The sequence below is a fragment of the Orcinus orca genome, chromosome X (assembly GCF_937001465.1).
Source record: "Orcinus orca chromosome X, mOrcOrc1.1, whole genome shotgun sequence".
NCBI lineage: Eukaryota > Metazoa > Chordata > Mammalia > Artiodactyla > Delphinidae > Orcinus > Orcinus orca.
In genome coordinates, this window is record NC_064580.1 from 27,158,350 (window position 1) to 27,175,822 (window position 17,473).

The window sequence follows — 17,473 nt, forward strand, 5'->3', positions numbered from 1 at the left end:
AACCACATAGAATCTCATCCCTACTCTCAGACCTGGGAGGGACACTCAGGCATGGTGACCTGATGAATATCACTCACGTTTTCCCGGACCATGGCAGGGAGGTGAGGAACCTCCTTGATGGGAGTATGGGCTCAGGTGAGCAGCCGGAGGATTTCCAGGTAATGCCAGGAACCAAGGAGAGGACCCTGAGAATTGAGGGGACCACCTACACCACAATACTGAGGGCCACAGAATCTCTTCCTGCCTGTCAGCATTGCAAGTCCACACACAGTTGTAGCTAGAGAGACAAGAAAATTTTCTTTCTAGCGGGTCTCGGGGAGTTGGGGGCCTTAGTGTGAGGGGATAGACGTCAAGTCAAGACACAGAGGATGTCCAAGTCCTGCTGTGCGTCAGGGTGAGGACACTGAGGGATGATGTAGATGCAGACCCACCCAAAGCAGTGGGGGCCCACAAACTCCCACCCCCCTCAGCCCTGGGAAACCCCAGGTAGAGGTAGCCTGATGTGTCACCCCTCACTTCGGGCCCCAGGGACCCAGGCAGATGTGGGCCTTGATCTGAGGCCAGAAGACTCAGGTGGGCTGAGGGAGGAGCGTAGATGCCGTCTGAGTGAGGGCGAAAGAGGCCAACGATGCCGCAACAGTGGGGTCCCGTGGAGTCCAGCCCCTGCTACCAACCCAGGGAGGGCATGGACGGGGGTGACTGGCAGTGGCTCACCCTTTCTTTCATCTTGGGGATCTCAGGAAGGTGAGAATCTTAATGTAATGCAAGCGAACTCAGATCAGCGGAGGGAGGATTTCTGGGATTTGCCAGGACTCACGGAGAAGATGCTGAGGACTGTGGGGGGAAGTCCACCCCGTGCCAGCGGGGACCGCGCAGAGTCCCTCTCCATTGTCGTTCCTAGAGGCGCCCCCGGGCACAGATGTGAGGCACAAGTGCCCATCAGTTCCCCACTCGGAACTCACAGGGAAGTCAGCATCTTGGTGTGATGGGTCAGCAGAGGGAGGAACCGTAGACCCTCCCCTGAGTGAGAAATGGGGACCGTGAGGGAGGACCACACGTTATAGGGCCTCAGCCTGCCTGCTGCAACTTTCAGCCTCTGGAGACTAGGGGCGCTGTGGCCAGATAAGGCCATCGTCACTTCCACTGTTCGGTCTCAGGGAGCTGTGGGCCGTACTGTGAGGAAATGTCCTCAAGTCAAGAGAGAAAGGAGCCCCCAGATCCTCCCAGGAGACCCAGTGGGGACTGTGAATGACGACTGAAGGTAGCACACCCCCCTTCCACCGAATCAAAGGCATAATAAAGAGTCCTGCCCAGGCCTCTGCTCAGACCTTGAAGGCCCGGAGCATGGTTGTCAGGCGGAGGCTCCTCATTTCTTTGTATCATTTCTAAGGGAGACGAGATCCTTCGTCTGAAGGTGCCACACCAGGGGCAGCAGGAGGTGTCCCAGACCCTTGGTGTCGACAAGATGAGGACGCTGAATGGTTGAGGACCAGCGAGTTCAGGACAGAGCAGGCCCCACAGAAGTGTCAGCGCTGTGCACCCCGACAGTGTCCATGACTCAGTTCCTTCTCGTGGGCCCCAGGGAGCTGTGAGGTGTCACCTTTAGAGCAGCACAGGAAAGAGGTCCCGGCCCTACCAAGAGTCGATGTGACAATCCTGTTTGTGAACGAAAGGGACCCTTGGAACCCAGAGAGGGCCTACCCTACCAGGATCTGTGGTCACCGCCGTCAGCCACAGGCAGGGCTGGCAGGCTGTAGCCTGAGGCTCACTCACTCTCGCTTCTTACCCTGGGTTCTCAGGGGACAGGCTGACCAAGAACAAGAGCCTAGTGGTTCCTAGAGCAGTGCCCTCAAGGAAACGTGCAGAGCGGCCTTCTTCAAGTCAGGGTGGGACCTCCCTGCTGAAGGTGCTCACACCCTCTCACCTTCCCTCCTCCAGGTTCCAGCATCACCTGCTCTCCTGCCCACTCCCCCGCTTGCTGTCCCTGCCCATAGTCATGCCTCGGGGGCAGAAGAGTAAGCTCCGTGCCCGCGAGAAGCGCCACCAGGCCCGGAGGGAGACCCAGAATCTCGGGGGTGCTCAGGCCACTGCAGCACAGAGAGAAGAGTCGCCCTCGTGCCCCTCTTCTCCTTCTCAGGGTACTCCCCCGAGCTCCCCTGCTGCTGGCCCTCGCCAGGACCCTCAGGGAGCCCCAGCCACTAGCTCTCGTGCTGCAGGGGTTTCAGGCCCAGGATCTGATGTGCGCGCCAAGGGCCCGGTTCAAGCAAGGAAAAGTTCCTCCCGCGCCTCAGCCTCTGGTGAGAGCTTTCAGAGAGATCCTCTGATCAAGAAGGTGGGAAGGTTGACAGAATTCCTGCTGGAGAAGTATACAGTGGAAGAGCCCATTATAAAGGCAGACTTGCTGAAGCTTGTGAACAAAAGGTACAAGGGGAAGTTCCCTGAGATCCTCAGGAGAGCTGCTGAGTGCGTTCAGCTGATCTTTGGTCTTGAGTTGAAGGAAGTCAAGCCGGGTGGTGATTCCTATACCCTTGGCAGCAAGCTACATGTCAGCGATGATGGGCGTCAGAGCAGTGGCTGGCGGTTTCGGAAGAATGGGCTTCTGATGCTTCTACTCGGTGTGATCTTCTTGCATGGCGACCGTGCCTCTGCGGAGGAGATCTGGGAATTCCTGAATGGTTTGGGTGTTTATGTTGGAAGGTGTCACATAATCTTTGGGGAGCCCAGGAAGCTTATCACAGAAGATCTGGTGCAGGAAAAGTATCTGGTGTATCGTCAGGTGCGCGACAGCAATCCCCTGCGCTATGAGTTCCTGTGGGGCCGGAGAGCCCGCGCTGAAACCACCAAGATGAAAGTCCTGGAGTTTGTGGCCAGGGTCGCTGGTACCGTCCCCAGTGCCTTTCCAGTCCATTATGAAGATGCTTTGAGAGATGAGGAAGACAGAGCCCGATCCCAAGCCAGAGCTGCAGCCAGGGCTGGTACTCGAGTCAAGGCCAGTGCGCCTTCCAAGGTCATGTCTAGCAGTTCCTCCCACCCTTAGTGAGGTCTGAGGCAGCTTCTTCACTTTGTGTTTGACCAACGCTGCCAACCTTTTCAGTAGTGAGAGGCTAAGCTGGGGCTGGAAAGCTCATAATGTATATCTTCTTTGTGTTCCTGTTTTACACTAGTATCTTTCAAATGTTTCTTTCACTAGAATGTTTCTTTAGATTCAGAATCCAAGTTTATAAATGACATGGATCACATATTTGTTGTTGTTTATCAGGTTTAAGCGTAAGAGTTTAGGTACTGTGTAGTACCATGTGAAAACTCCTTGCATCTTTCTGGGGTTCTGGACGGAGATAATATGGCTTTGGAATAGGAATTTTCTTGGAAATGTGAAAGAATGCTGTGGTTTTAAAATGGATGAAAGCAAAGTAAAGTTTAGTCAAATTTTGGTTTGTCTTATTCACCTTTGTCTGTCTCTTTGTAAAATTCAAAGATATACACCTAGATGTCCTTAGCTTATTCAAGAATGCCGACAAAATTAGATAGTAATAAGTTACATTCCTCACTCAGTGCCTCATTGATTCCCATCTGTAATTGAGCATCTGCTCTTTGGAAGGTTCTGTGCTGGTAGTGATGATGCTAAGATAAAAAAGACCCTGCACCTGCCTGTAGATGTTGAGAGTATAAAAGCAGCTATTATATAAGGAAGGTGGTGTGATGGAAAAACCCAGTGAGGATGGTGGGGAGAGAGTCCAGATGAGAGCAGTGAAGTATAAATTCTCTTAGCCAGAACACTTTCAGGTTTAGGTTATTTTGCAAATCCCTCCTTGGGAGGTAATTTTAAGTTGGCTGCGTGGTGGGCTAGATGAGGCTGTGATAATGGTGAGCAGGGGTCCAGTGCTTTTGCCCCGGTGCAGGTGAACACGGTGCCCAAAGAAACCAGGTGTTTTATGCAGATTGTCTCCTTTGTGGTGGGATGCTGAGAAGCCCCTGTGCTGGCACTCTGTGCCCTGGGCTGGAGGAGCCCCAGCCCGCTCCATTAATTAGTTATCGGGTTTTTTCAATTGGAGTATAATTGCTTTACAATGTTGTGTTAGTTTCTGCTGTGCAACGAAGTGAATCATCTACATGTATACATATATCCCCTCCCTGCTGGACTTCCCTCCACCCATCTAGGTGGTCACAGAGCACCAAGCTGAGCTCCCTGTGCTGTACAGCAGGTTCCCACTAGCTGTCTATTTGACACATGGTAGTGCACATAGGTCAATCCTAATCTCCCAATTCATGCCACCCCCCCTTCCCCCGTGTCCACATGTCCGTTCTCTATATCTGCATCTCTGTTCCTGCCCTGCAAAGAGGTTCAACTGTACCAGTTATCTAGATTCCACATATATGCGTTAATATATGAGATTTGTTTGTCTTGAGTGTAATCTGGCAGAACTCCTAAATGGGCCCAGATTTTGGTGGTGATGAAACACGTGAAAATCGGTTGGGGGGACGGGTTTGGGAGGCAGGGGAATTATTGGTCCTTGACACAAATTCTATAAGGTTTGATTTGCATCCTGGTGGAACCCCTGCCTCCACAAATGAAACAACATATTCTCTGATAGGGAAAATGTACTCAGGGTTACTTGCTAAGGAGCACTTTGGTTAATTCAGCTTTCTTTGTCCTAGAGGCCCGCATAGTCTCTGACATCTCCTGGATAAAATGAACAATTCCTAGAGATGAGGGTATCTCTAGGACAGAGAAGACCAGTCTCTTCTGGTATGAAAATAAGCATCATAATAACTGCCATGCATGAAAGACCCAGACATCGCCAGCCACTGTGCCAGGTGCTTTACGTATATCACATATGTTCCGACAGTTCTATAAGATGAGGCTTATCAAACCCACTTGGCAGACAAAGAACTTGCAGTATTCTCCGGACTGGTAAAGTGACAGAACCGGGAGTACAGCCCGGTCTGAATTCCTCCAGAGCCCATACTGTTCCACTCCTCCCAGCCTGAGGCAGCCCTTCTGTCTCTTAATCTATTTCTCCTCTCACTGCTCCGTGACGTCTCTCAGGCAATAAGAAAGAGGAACTTGTAGCCAAAATATTAAAAGCAGGCCTAAAGAAGGAAGGTGAACATGAGAATCAGACACCATTTGGGGATTGTCTGTGGGCTTCGTTTACCTAGGATCCTCCTGCCCCTCGCCCCAGGCTTCCCTGAGAGCTGATTGCCCCGGTCCCGGCACGGGGGTCCAGTCCCAGCACTTTGCGGCATCACAGCGCCCTGCCCCTGCGTCTTCCCCAGTGTGCCCTCGTGTCCAGACTGGAAGCTGACCTGCTGGCCAGCTCTTCTCTGCATCTTCCTCTGGAGGCTGCACTCAGCTCCCGGAGGAACGGACAGCCCATATGCCCTGCCCTCCCCTGACTCGGAGCATCCCGACTCCCCGCAGATCCCGTTCGTCACCGTGGACCCCTGGGACAGCAGCTGCCCTTTCCATGTATCTGTTCACTTCAGACAGTGACGTTTACACACCTCCTCATCCCCACTGGGTGCCTCCACCACATTCTCAGTGTTTGCAAGCCTGCTGGTGACGAGACTCTGATTTGGTATGGACTCTACAGGGCCTTGGCTTATAACCCCAAGGCTAGGGAGGCCTTGTTTGAAACAACGTGATATTTGCAGTAGGATTTTAATGAAGTGTCTTCTTTGAATCTGGCCACTGAATCCATACACTGATGAGTGAACTTAATTAAGGGGTCCAAAACCAAAGCCTTCTTCCTAAGTGGTAAAGGAGGAGGGACCAAGGAAATCACTGTGTAAACAAACATCTGCTGAGGCTGAATTCCTAAAAACCCATCTTGGAGTCCTTCTTGGAGGTGGAAAATGGTTCTTTGGCAGACATGCTAGCTTTGAATAACAAGGAAAAGTAATTCACCATCCTCCCAGTAATCCTTGTCTGTATCGGTCCCAGGGGAGATGCTGTTTGTTCAATATGCTTAATGGCACCTGTTCGGGTGTTCAGGTATGTTCAGGTGGTGGGTGGCTATGATTTTGACCATGCAACCGAAAGTTAGGAGAAAATTCCCAGCCTACTGAGGTTACACAGGTTATTGCAATTGGCAATGCAGAAAGGTACTGGTGAAAGCCCTCTCTGCTGAGATGTACAGGGTACTTTTGGAAATTAGATGGAATCCTGTATTTGAAAACATGTCTTACATAGTATGCACAAGAAAAACTTGGTGAATTTCAAGGTAAATTTGGCCTTCTCAGAAACTCCTCCAACTAACTAAGAGGGTTGTTGTCATAAGCAATTGCAGTAGTTGCTCTTTATTGAGCACACACTATACACCAGTTTATGGGAGACTGCAAACCTCATCCACATCCTGTCTTACTCTCCTTGGGTTCCTGGGGAGACTATATTCCCAGTCCACTTGTAATTAGGAAGGGTCACCTCCAGACCAAGGCACGAGGGAGTCAGTACGGCACCTCTGTGCTTTCTCTTCCATTCAGCAGCAAACAGAGAGAGCCCGTGTTGAGGTGTGGAGCCACGCGACGTACATAGCCGGGACCTCGGAGTCATCTGTGAGCGGTGAGCCTCTGCCAACCTTCATCAGATTTTATGTGCACAAGAAACAGACTTTTGTTGTGTTAAGTCATTCAGATATCAGGTTTTCTCTGTTGCATCAGTTAGCAGTTACTTAATCCGAGTGATACACAACTACTATTTCTTCTCTTAGGCTCATTTAAATGTTTTAATGACAGAGCTAATCATAGCATATATATTCTTCTTATAAAAACTTCTTACACACATAAATCACAATCTCCCCCCTTACAACATTGCTCGAAAATTCAGCCCCCTTTTCAAAAGTAACCACAATTAACTGTCTGGTGTGTGTCATTCTAAAGCTGATTTGAGGCTTCTTTGTACATAGATGTGCTACAAAAATACGTTGAATTTTTAAAAACACAGGGGCCACAGTGTACATATAGTTCTGTGACTTGCTCTTGTAACTTAATGGAAGTGAATGCAAGATCTTTCTGTGACAGCTTGTAAGACCCACCTCACGTTTTAAAACTGTCATCACCATTAGAAAAGGTCCCAGCCAGCCCTCTGGTCCTAAGCTACAGCGTGAAGTAGAGCCCCTCAGCCAACCTGTAGATCTGTGAGAACAAACAGTTGTTGTGTTACGATGCTACGTTTTGTGGCTCTACATTGGGCAGTGGAAGTTTACTAATAAGTACATTAAGGGCTAGCAGTTCATATTTTAATTTTTTATGTTCTTTGTCTTCCACAGGGAGCACATACTATTCCTAAAAATATTTTTAAGGTTAAGAAAAATAAACTTCAAAAGGCATGGGAAATTCTAATTACAGACGTTAGGGAAGCCTTTAAAATGGGAAAAATAAGCAAATAATTTACAAAAGAAGAGTGAAGTGACGCATGATTATTTCTCCTACAGAATGAAAACAAAAAGATTACCTATAGACTATTCTCTCTCCAGCTGGTGGATTGATAAAGAGAAATTTTATATCAGAGGATAAGTTCCTGATAGTTCATGAGTTTCAACATAGTTCTGGAGCACGTTTATCTCGCACCATCTAGAAAGGCGATATGTAGTACGTAAGAGCGTGAGATTCTGGAACCAGACACCTGGGCTTTCACTCCCAGCGCTACCATTTACTAGTTGTGTAATCTTGGGTAAATTCCGTAACCTCTCTGTGCCTCTTTGCTTGTCTGTAAAATTGTGATGGTAATAATACCTAACTATAAGATTATTTTGTGAATTAAGTGTAGGGCATTCAGCACGGTGCCCACGAATTCATAAGCGTTATATATGTGTTAACTATTATTTTATTATCAAAGCATTTTGCTGAGTTTTCATTGAAGGATTAATTGACATTTAATACAGGAAGAATATGGGCCCTATAGATAACCTTAACACTTAAAAACTACAGTGTAGAAATACTAACCTCTGAGAGGGAATCTGTCACCTCTGTAGTCCCTAAAGCACTATCAGATGATTTCCATTAATATTAATTAGGTCAATAAAAAGTATTAATGTTTAAATACAAGCCATGGTTATCAGAAAAACTTATTAGCCTTAATACTTCACTCCCCATTTGTATAGGATAAATGAGGTAATTCAAAAGAGAGAGATTTTATGTTTTTATCATTAGTAAATAGCTAAGCAGTGAAGAACTGAGGAACTCAGCTTTGACCACATCTTGGACTAAGTGAGATTTAAGGATTGTTTGGTATCCAAGGATACCTCTTAATGTAATTTCTATAAATCTGAGAAGAAAAGAGATTGTGATGATCTCATTTGAGAGTAATATGTGGAAGAAGGACCAGAATACGTTGGAAATGCTGCCTAATCAAAGCATTGTTTTCATGTATATTTTATAGTTTTTAAGTGATTTTTTTAGCTTAATGTTTTGTAGCTGGAACATTTTATGTCATAATTACTAGTCTCATCAGAGATTTCATTTTTATTTATACAAATATGTGGAATCTATGATTAGATGTGTGCATTTAGGCCAGTTGGACCTCCTTTATTTTACATCAGTGTACTTTTGGAATTTGGAATTCTCCTTTTTCAAGTATAATGCATATATATCTGGCACAGCTTCCTGCTTGACTCTATTGTTGTGCCTTATGTAAAATGACATTTAGTTTGCTTCTCATTGATTAGAATCAATAACATAAGTCATAATTATGTCCTGGAATAATATGCATTTCTAGTCTGGCTGCACTGTAGGTGGTGGGATATGGCCTGGGAAGCTAATCATCCTTTATCATTTCTTTCCACTTGGGAAAGGGCACCCAGAACGCTAAACAATCAACTTTGTAACTAAATATATAGGATAAAGTTGTTTATAAATTGGGGTCTCTTGTACTAAGGGGAAATATTGAGACCACCCTTTTTGCAAAACATAAATGGAGAACTAAGGCAAAGATAATTCAATCAGAATTTATGTCATCACCTCAAGATTTCAAGCCAAACCACAAGACTAGTACACTGAAATGTGTATATGTGTTGTGATGTCAATGTCCAATTCAAGTTAACTCTACATTTTATTGATCTGATGAGTACATTTGTTTGCTAAAGCCAAAAGACAATGCAGGTTCCCTGTCAGACTGTTATGATTGAGAGACCCCCTAAATTGTTTGGACTTATTGGCTTAATTATTCCACATTTGGGAATCCATGGAAGGGTCTCTGTTCTGGAACACTGATGCATGTGAGACTGTTGTGACTGTTCTCTCCTTTGCAAAATATTCTACTGCCTTGGCTTCTGTATTAGTCAAGATAAGCTAGGTTATGTTAGAGTGTCAAATTAATCCTGAAATCTCAGTGTTTTACCACATCAAAGGTTTATTTCTCAACCACACTACATGTTCAATGGTTATGGGGGAGGGAGGGGCATTTGGGGGTTTTCTCTGGGGCTTACCTATTCACTGAGGCAGGGGAGAGTGGACAGAGAGTCTCTAAAGGGCTGTTCTTTCATTCAGCCAAACCCATCACTTCTTCTCCCATTTCATTGGCTGAAACCAGTCATAAATCCTCGGTTAGCCTCAAGGGGTCTGAAAAATGGAGTTTTCCATGTGCCTGAGAAGAAGGAATATAGAATTGGGTTTGGCGAGCACAGCACTGTCTGCTACAGTTTTTAAGACACTGCCCTGTCCTGGTTCTTCTACCTCTCAATCTGTTTTTTCTCTGCCTCCTCAATGGACTTCTTTTCCGTCACCCCTTGGGGAACTGGTGCTCCCCAAGTTACCATATTCGGTCCACTATTTTTTTCTCCCCACATCTATCCCCAGGTACCTTCATCCACTCCTCCAGTTCTAACTGCAAACTATCTGCTGCTAACTTCCAGATCTATTATCCCAAGCCCTGACCTACCCACAAAGCTTTAAACATAAATCCAACGATGACTGATTCAAGGATATCTCAAACTCAATGTGAAAAAAGATAAACACATGATTTTTTTTCCCAACCTCATTCGTCCTCTTCCTGTATTCTTTGTCCCAGTTAGTGGCAGCGTCGTATTTCCAAGTCTAGATTCCTCCCTATCATTCCCACCTCTTAATTTTGTACGCCATCTTAGCTAGGCTGTGCTGTTTAGTCAGTTATCAGTCTAGATGTCCACTGTGAAGTTATTTTTTAGATGCGATTAATAGTTACATCTGTAGGCTTTGAGTAAAGCAGATTGCCACCCATAGTGTGACTGGGCCTCGTGCAATCAGTTGAGGGCCCCAAGAACAAAGACTGAGGTTTCCTGAAGGAATTCAGCCTCAAGACTGCAACACAGGGACTTCCCTGGTGGTCCAGTGGCTAAGACTCCGTGCTCCCAATTCCGGGGGCCCCGGTTCGATCCCTGGTCAGGGAACTAGATCCCACATGCATGCTGCAACTAAGAGTTCCCATGCCGCGACTAAAGATCCCGCATGCCACAACGAGGACCCAGCGCAGCCAAAATAAATATATAAATATTAAAAAAAAAAAAAAGACTGCAACACAGAAACCCTGCCTGAGTTTCCAGTATGCCTGCCCTGCTATACAGACCTTGGACTCAAGACTGTAACATCTGAGTTTCTAACCTGCTGGCTTGCTCTATGAATTTCAGCGCCCTGACTTCCCCCAGCTAGGGCCTCGGGGAGGTGAGGGCTTGGTTCGGAGGCTGGAGGACTCGGGACCATAGCGGGGGGTTCCAGGCTCTGATAGACGGCACCGGCAGGATGCAGGGACCGCTGACCCCTGACCATTGGGCGTACCCGCAGAGTCCCGCCCCTGCCGTCAGCCCTCGGAGACCCCACGCAGCGCCGGATGCGGCTCCCCCCGACTTCCGCTTCGGAAGCGAGGAGCCCGACCGGGAGCCGCGGCGTTTGTTCGTCCGAGCGTGGGTTTTCGGGACTCGTCCGGAGCCACGGTGAGGACCTGAATGTAGCCTGAAGGGACCTTCCCTCCCCCCTCCCCGCATAACAAAGGTGACCCACCTGCATCCCACCCCTGCGATCTTGTTCTTCGAGGCCCCAGCCGAGCTATCGGGCTGAATTCGGCCTAGGATGTCTCAGGCAGAAGGCCTTGGTCTGTGAGAGTAGCGCTGATTCTACAAATGGAGAAGGTCTAAGTCCTAGATGAGGGCCCTGAGTGCTAGTGAGCAGACCTCGACCCCCAAAGCGGGCCACAGTGAGCAGCGCCCCTGCTCTCAGCTCTAGGAGGCCCTAGCAAGGTAGACAGATGTTGAGTGACCTAAATTCCCCTCTAGTGACGAAGGGAAATGAGGGCTACCTCATGGCTCCCAAACTCAGGAGAGGAGGCTCCGGGCGGAGCTGGCAGGCTGTGGTGCCCCCTCATCTCCTCTGGAGATGGTCTCAGGGAGATGAGAGCCTTGGTCTAATGGAATAAGCCCAAAGGGACCTAGTCCTCAACAGCATTCATGGTTGTGACACCGAGTGGGGATGGGGGCCCCTCCCACAAGAAACGGGGCAGCATAAAGCACCAGCCCTGTTTTCAGGCTTGGGAGAATTGGGTATTTTGACATGAGTTGCATTCACTTATTCCCAGGACATCTCAGGGAGGTGAGAGACCAGGTCAAAGGGGGCAGCCTCGGGTTGGCAAGGGAGGATTTCAGGTTATGCCAGGTGTCATGGTGAGAACCTTGAGGACTGTGGGGATGTCCCACATGAAAGCATTCAGGCCACAAAGAATCCTCACTATTAGCATCCCTGGGAGACCTCAAGCATAGATGTCAGGCAGAAATGCCCATCAGTTCCCACTACAGGCTAACAGGGAAATAAGGGTCTTGGTCTGAGGAGAGTGGTCCCATGTCAGCAGAGGGAGAAATCTTAGACCCTATCAGGAGGCACATTTAGACCTTGAATTGGGATCTTGTGTGGGACCACAAGGACTTCAGCCTGCCTGCAACAGCTTTCATTCTTGGGAGACCACGTTTAGTTAGGTACGGTCATCTTCACTTCCTCCTATTGGGACACAGGCTGGTTTGGCTCTTACTATCATATAGGCATCAATTCAGGCAAAAGTGGAGCTTCTCTACCAGGAGCCCAATTGAGAAACCTGAGTTAGGACTCAAAGTGTCCAGCCCAACCCTTGGATTTCAGCCCAAGAAATCTCTGGGAAGGACTGTCAGGTAGAGCGTCTGCTTCACTTCTTTATATCACGTCTAAGAGAGGTGAGGTCCTTAGTCTGAAGGTGCATCCACCAGTCAGCAAATGGAGAGTAGTGGTTCCAAGCCTTTTAAGGAGCCAAGGTGAGGACCTCAAATGATGATCGCAATGAACTCAGGATAGAAAGGACCCTACTGAGCTCGCAGCTCTGGTGTCCCCTGGCAGGGAGGTGGACTGAGGCACCCCTTCACTTCCTTCTCCTGGATCGCAGGGAGGTTTGAGGTGTCAGCTTAAGAGTAGCAGTGGGGAGGGTGCCCAGGCTCTGCAGAGACCTGACATGATAATATTGAAGATGAACCGAGAGGACCCCACTGCCAGCACCTGTTGTCACCTGAGTAAATCCAAGGCAGGGCTGATAGGATGTAGAGTAAAACTCTAAGGCCTCTGTGTTTCCTCTATGGGATTCTGGGAGGACAGGCTGACCGGGAAAACAGGAACCTTGTGGGTTCCCAGAGCAGTGCCCTCAAGGAAACTTGCAGAGGCAGCCTTTGATAAAGCCAAGGTGGAATCTCCCTACTTTAAGGTGCTCACGTCATCTCATTCTCCAGCCTCCAGGTGTCCAAATCACCTGTCATTGGCCCACACTCCTGTCTGCTGTCCCTGACCACAGCCACCATGCCTTGTGGTCAGAAGAGTAAGCTCCGTGCTCGTGAGGAACGCCGCCGTAACAGAGGTGAGACCCAAGGTCTTAATGCTCAGGCCACCACAGCAGGGGTAGAAGAGACCACTTCCTCACCCGTTTCTGTTTCTCAGGGTACTCTCCCGAGCTCCGCTGCTGCTGGCACTTGCCAGGAGCCTCAGGGAGCCCCAGCCACTAGCTCTCGTGATGCAGGGGTTTCGTGCCCAGGATATGATGTACGTGCCAAGGGCCAAGTTGAGGAAAGTAAAAATTCCTCCCAGGCCTCAACCTCCAGGGATCCTGGAAAGGATCTTGTAACCAGGAAGGCAGGGATGTTGGTGCAGTTCATGCTGTGTAAATATAAGAGAAAGGAGCCCATTAAAAAGGGAGAAAAGCTGAAGATTGTCAACAAAAGGTATAGGGAGCACTTCCCCGAGATCCCCAGGAGAGCCTCCGAGTGCATGGAGCTGGTCTTTGGCCTAGAATTGAAGGAAGTCAAGCCCAACAGTCATTCCTATGCCCTTGTCGGCAAGCTAGATCTCACCGATGATGGGCGTCGGAGCAGTGGCGGGCGGTTTCGGAAGAATGGGCCCCTGATGCCTCTCCTCGGTGTGATCTTCTTGCATGGCGACCGCGCCTCTGAGGAGGAGATCTGGGAATCCCTGAATGTTTTGGGTGTTTTTGATGGAAGGAGGCACTTCATCTTGGTGGAGCCCAGGAAGCTTATCACAGAAGATTTGGTGCAGGAAAGGTGCCTGGAGTACCGCCAGGTGCCCAGCAGCGATCCGCCATGCTCTGAGTTCCTGTGGGGCCTGAGAGCCCGCGCTGAAACCAGCAAGATGAAAGTGCTGGAGGTTCTGGATGCGGAACCAGAACCGTATCTCCATGGATCTGGAGATCCACGATACGGTCCCCACTGCCTTCCCACCCCACAATGAAGAGGCTTTGAGAGATGAGGGAGAGAGAGCCCGAGCCAGGGCTGCAGCCAGGGCTGGCACTACTGCCACTGCCGTGCGCGTTCCAGGGCCACATCCAGCCTCTCCTCACACCCCTAGTGAGGTCTGAAGCCCACCCATTCTTCACTTTGTGGTTGGAAAAGCCTGTTAACCAGTGTTCCTGATATGCTTAAATAACTTGTTGACTTTTTTCCTGCATTTTTAATTGGTGTTCCTTTCAACAGAAAGTTTATTTAGATTCAGAATATAAGTATATGAATGACATGGATCACACACTTACTGCTGCTTGTCAGATTTAGGAGTAAGAATTCTGTTTTTAGAAATACAAATTGGAAATCCTTAAATCACTTTTGTGGTCCAGAACAAGAATAACATCACTTTAGGATAAGAATATCCTCGGAAACATGAAAGAACACAACGCTAAAATAGGATCAGAAGATAGCTAGGTAGCTAGATGGAGAGATAAGATAGATAAGACAGATAGAGAGCTAAAGTCAAAGTTGATCAATTCTTGGTTTGCCTTACTCCATTTAGTCTTTCTTTTGTAAATTTAAAGGATATATACTGGATTTGCTTATGGTTTTCAAGAATGTTTGAGAATACAAATTATAGCAAATGATTTGTTCATGACTCTTATTTTATACAAACATTAACTGAGCATCTGCTCTTAAGAAGTCTCTGTGCTCGTACTGGGGATGTTTAATCAAAAAAGTCCTAGCCTCTGCCCATGCAATTACAGTTTCTCAGAGAAGCTATTATTGTATGGAAAAGGGTGAGATACTCTCTACTTCAAGAAGAGCAAGTAAAAAAGCAGGGTAAAGAGAGGGTGGAGAGAACATATTCCTTAGTTTTCATTGTTAAAAGCAGAATTTTGGCTGATTGGGAGGATTTTTTCCGGCTAGAATGCTTCATATTCTCTGACATATCTTAGATGTAAAAAAAAAAAAAAAAAAAATCCCAGCTGGATTGATGGTAACGTCTGAGGTCAAGATAATCATAGTAATAACCGCCATTCCCTAGCGTCTCAATACAAGACAGGCACAGTGACAGCTGCTTTCCATACATTACATATATTCCACCAGTCCTACAAGACAGGTCTTATCAAACTCACTTCACAGTGAAGATCCTGAGGCTCATAGAGTTAGAGTTTGGTCATGTGCCAAAATTCATAAGGCTAGTAAATGACAGGGGTGGGACTAGACTCCTGGTCTAAATTACTGTAGAGCTCGTACTGGTCTACTCCTCCTACCCTGAGACATCCTGTGTCTTTTATTTCAGTTGTTTTCTCAGTACTTCAAACTTTGTCTTAGGTGATAAAAAGAATGGCCTTGTGCTCAAACTACTGGATTGGAATACGTAGCCAGAGCAGTAAGAATACCAAAATATTTGAGAGGTATAAATAAATAAATAAATGAAAGAGACAATATTCGGTGACAGTATAAGCATCTACATTTGCGATGTTAGATAACCTCAAAAGACTAGGGGCTCTCAAAATCATCCTCACAGTCTCTTCCCTGTAGAAAGTAAATCTATCAGAACAGAAGTGACGTGGGAATCTTCATCTGGCTGATGAGATAGAATAGATCAGTGTACTTTTTTTCCCTGACAGGCTACCACCACCTGTTCTGGGACTCCTGCCTTGTGCTACAGCTTCCCCATCTCACATTACTCCTGGGCCAGGGACCCATTCTCTGTAAGGTTTGCAGAGCGAAAACTGCTCAAGAGTTTGCAGAGATGTGGAATTTCCTAAGCAGGCTTTAATCCAAGAGATAGAAAGCAAGATGAGGGCCCCGTGTAGGAGGACTGAGGAGACCAAAGCCCAGAATATTGGGGGGTGGTCATTGGGACACCAGTCCTGTCTGCTATCAGACACAGAGGGTCTCAGGCAGACCTGTTAGGCTAACCGTACCCTCACTTATTCTTCAGGCTTCTTGGGGCCATAAGAAATTTGTCTAAGGGCAGAGTTCTCAGGTTGGTAGAGGAGAGAGTGTGAGTCTCTCACAGAAATGACAGTGATAAACCTGAATAAAGACCCAGCCAGAACAGTAGGATCCCATAAAGTCCCATCCCCTTTGGCAGCCCCTTGAGGTCCAGAACAGTCCTGGCTGCTTGTGACTAACACTTTCAACTCAGGTCGTGGGAAGGTGGGGACTCTGGGGATCAGCAGAGCCCTCAGCCTTAGATCAGCAGAGAATGGAGCCCCAGGAAGTGTGCAGAGTCATAGTGAAGACCCTGTCTGTGGACATGGGGACCACTCAGTCCACCACTGTCAGGGCTACACTTAGCCCCTCCTCTGCTGTTAGCCCTGGGAGGCATAGGCAAGAGCTGGCAGGGTCAAGTGCCCCTTGACTTCTGCCTGGAGGGTGTCAGGGAGGGGAGGACCTTGGTTTATAGGCTGGCTGTTCAGCAGAGAGTGGAATCCCAGGCGTGACAGTGTCAAAGTAAAAGTCCTGTATGAGGAGTGCGGCAATCAACTACCCCGTTACACATACATCCTTAGAAAGTCCCGCGTCTGTAATTGGCCTGGGGAGGCAATAGACAGGGCTTTCAGACTAAGTTTATCCCTTATTGCCTGAAGGAAGATGGTTTCAGGGACTTAAAAGTCCTTGGACTGATGGGGGAGGCCTCATTCAGCAGAGGAAGGGTACCCAGTTCCTAACAGGAGTCAACATGATGACAGTGACTGACAATGAAAGGATCTCTCCCAGAAAGAAGGGGACCACATAGAGCACTGTCCCTGTTGTCAGACCTGAGGCTATGTCACTTAGGCATGGTGACATGATGCGTCATACTCACTTCCTCCCAGAGCTCTCATGGAGGTAAGGAACCTCATTAAAAACCAGTGTGCTCAGTGGCTCTCCTTAGGATCTCAGGGAATTGTTCCCTGTACATTTTGTTGACAACCTTCAGCATGTCTACCTCCATAATGGGCTCTTTTATATTTCTGCAGTAGGAATTGCCTGCCAATGCAGGGGACACGGGGTCGTGCCCCTGTCCGGGAAGATCCCACATGCCGCGGAGCGGCTGGGCCCGTGAGCCATGGCCGCTGAGCCTGCGCGTCCCGAGCCTGTGCTCCGCGACGGGAGAGGCCACAACAGTGAGAGGCCCGCGTACCCGAAAAAAAAAAAAAAAAAAACTCATATTTTGTTTTATTTGGGGTTGTAGTCAGAGCATAGTGCATAGTATACAGTAGGTACCTTATATTTAATCAATAAAGGCCGAAAGAAAGACTATAAATAAGGGAAAGATCGTCAATTTGTGGTTTGCCTAAATCCTTCTCATGTTTCTTCTTGTAAAAGTAGAAGTCATACACCTGGATTTGCTTAGATTATTCAGGAATGTAGGATAAATTAAATTTTAATGGATTAGGCCACATGCTTACTCCTTTTTAATTTCCCAATCATTAATTGAGAATGAGCTCTTAGGAAGGCATCATACTAGTACTGTGGATGCTTCCCCCCGCCACCCCCCAGAAAAAGCCCCCAAACAACAACCACCACAAAAACAAGATCTAGCCCCTGCCCATTGAATTTTAGAGTCTAGGAGCTGCTATTATATAAAAAGATGGTGGGATGCGCTCTACGACCTAAAGAACAAGTAAAAAGTAGGGTTAAAGAGGGCAGGCAGTTGGAGCTGAAAGCAATCAAGTGTAAATGGCCTGAGGCAAGGCAGTTTGGCGCCTTAGGAAAATGCAAAGCCTTCAGTGAGAAGTAATTTTAAGTGAGGTTGCCTGGTG

The 17,473-nt window shown here is 47.8% G+C and overlaps 2 protein-coding genes across 2 annotated transcripts; both read left to right on the forward strand.

The window, feature by feature from the left end:
• The first annotated feature begins 1,672 nt into the window (after positions 1-1,672).
• On the forward strand, positions 1,673-3,422 carry LOC125963061 (melanoma-associated antigen B1-like). The gene has a single exon (XM_049704801.1). The coding sequence runs from the start codon at positions 1,997-1,999 to the stop codon at positions 3,035-3,037; it is 1,041 nt and encodes a 346-aa protein (XP_049560758.1). The 5' UTR covers positions 1,673-1,996; the 3' UTR covers positions 3,038-3,422.
• A 9,355-nt stretch (positions 3,423-12,777) lies between these two features.
• Positions 12,778-13,974, forward strand: LOC125963063 (melanoma-associated antigen B4-like). The gene is made up of 2 exons (XM_049704803.1): positions 12,778-13,644; positions 13,679-13,974. The coding sequence occupies exons 1-2, from the start codon at positions 12,778-12,780 to the stop codon at positions 13,844-13,846; spliced, it is 1,035 nt and encodes a 344-aa protein (XP_049560760.1). The 3' UTR covers positions 13,847-13,974.
• Positions 13,975-17,473: the final 3,499 nt, after the last annotated feature.

Excerpts from the sequence above, each read along its gene's own strand:
- LOC125963061 (XM_049704801.1), top strand. The coding sequence starts at position 1,997 with ATGCCTCGGGGGCAGAAGAGTAAGCTCCGTGCCCGCGAGAAGCGCCAC.
- LOC125963063 (XM_049704803.1), top strand. The coding sequence starts at position 12,778 with ATGCCTTGTGGTCAGAAGAGTAAGCTCCGTGCTCGTGAGGAACGCCGC. Across the intron at positions 13,645-13,678 it reads AAGTGCTGGAGGTTCTGGAT|ATCCACGATACGGTCCCCAC; the intron begins GCGGAACCAGAA and ends ATGGATCTGGAG.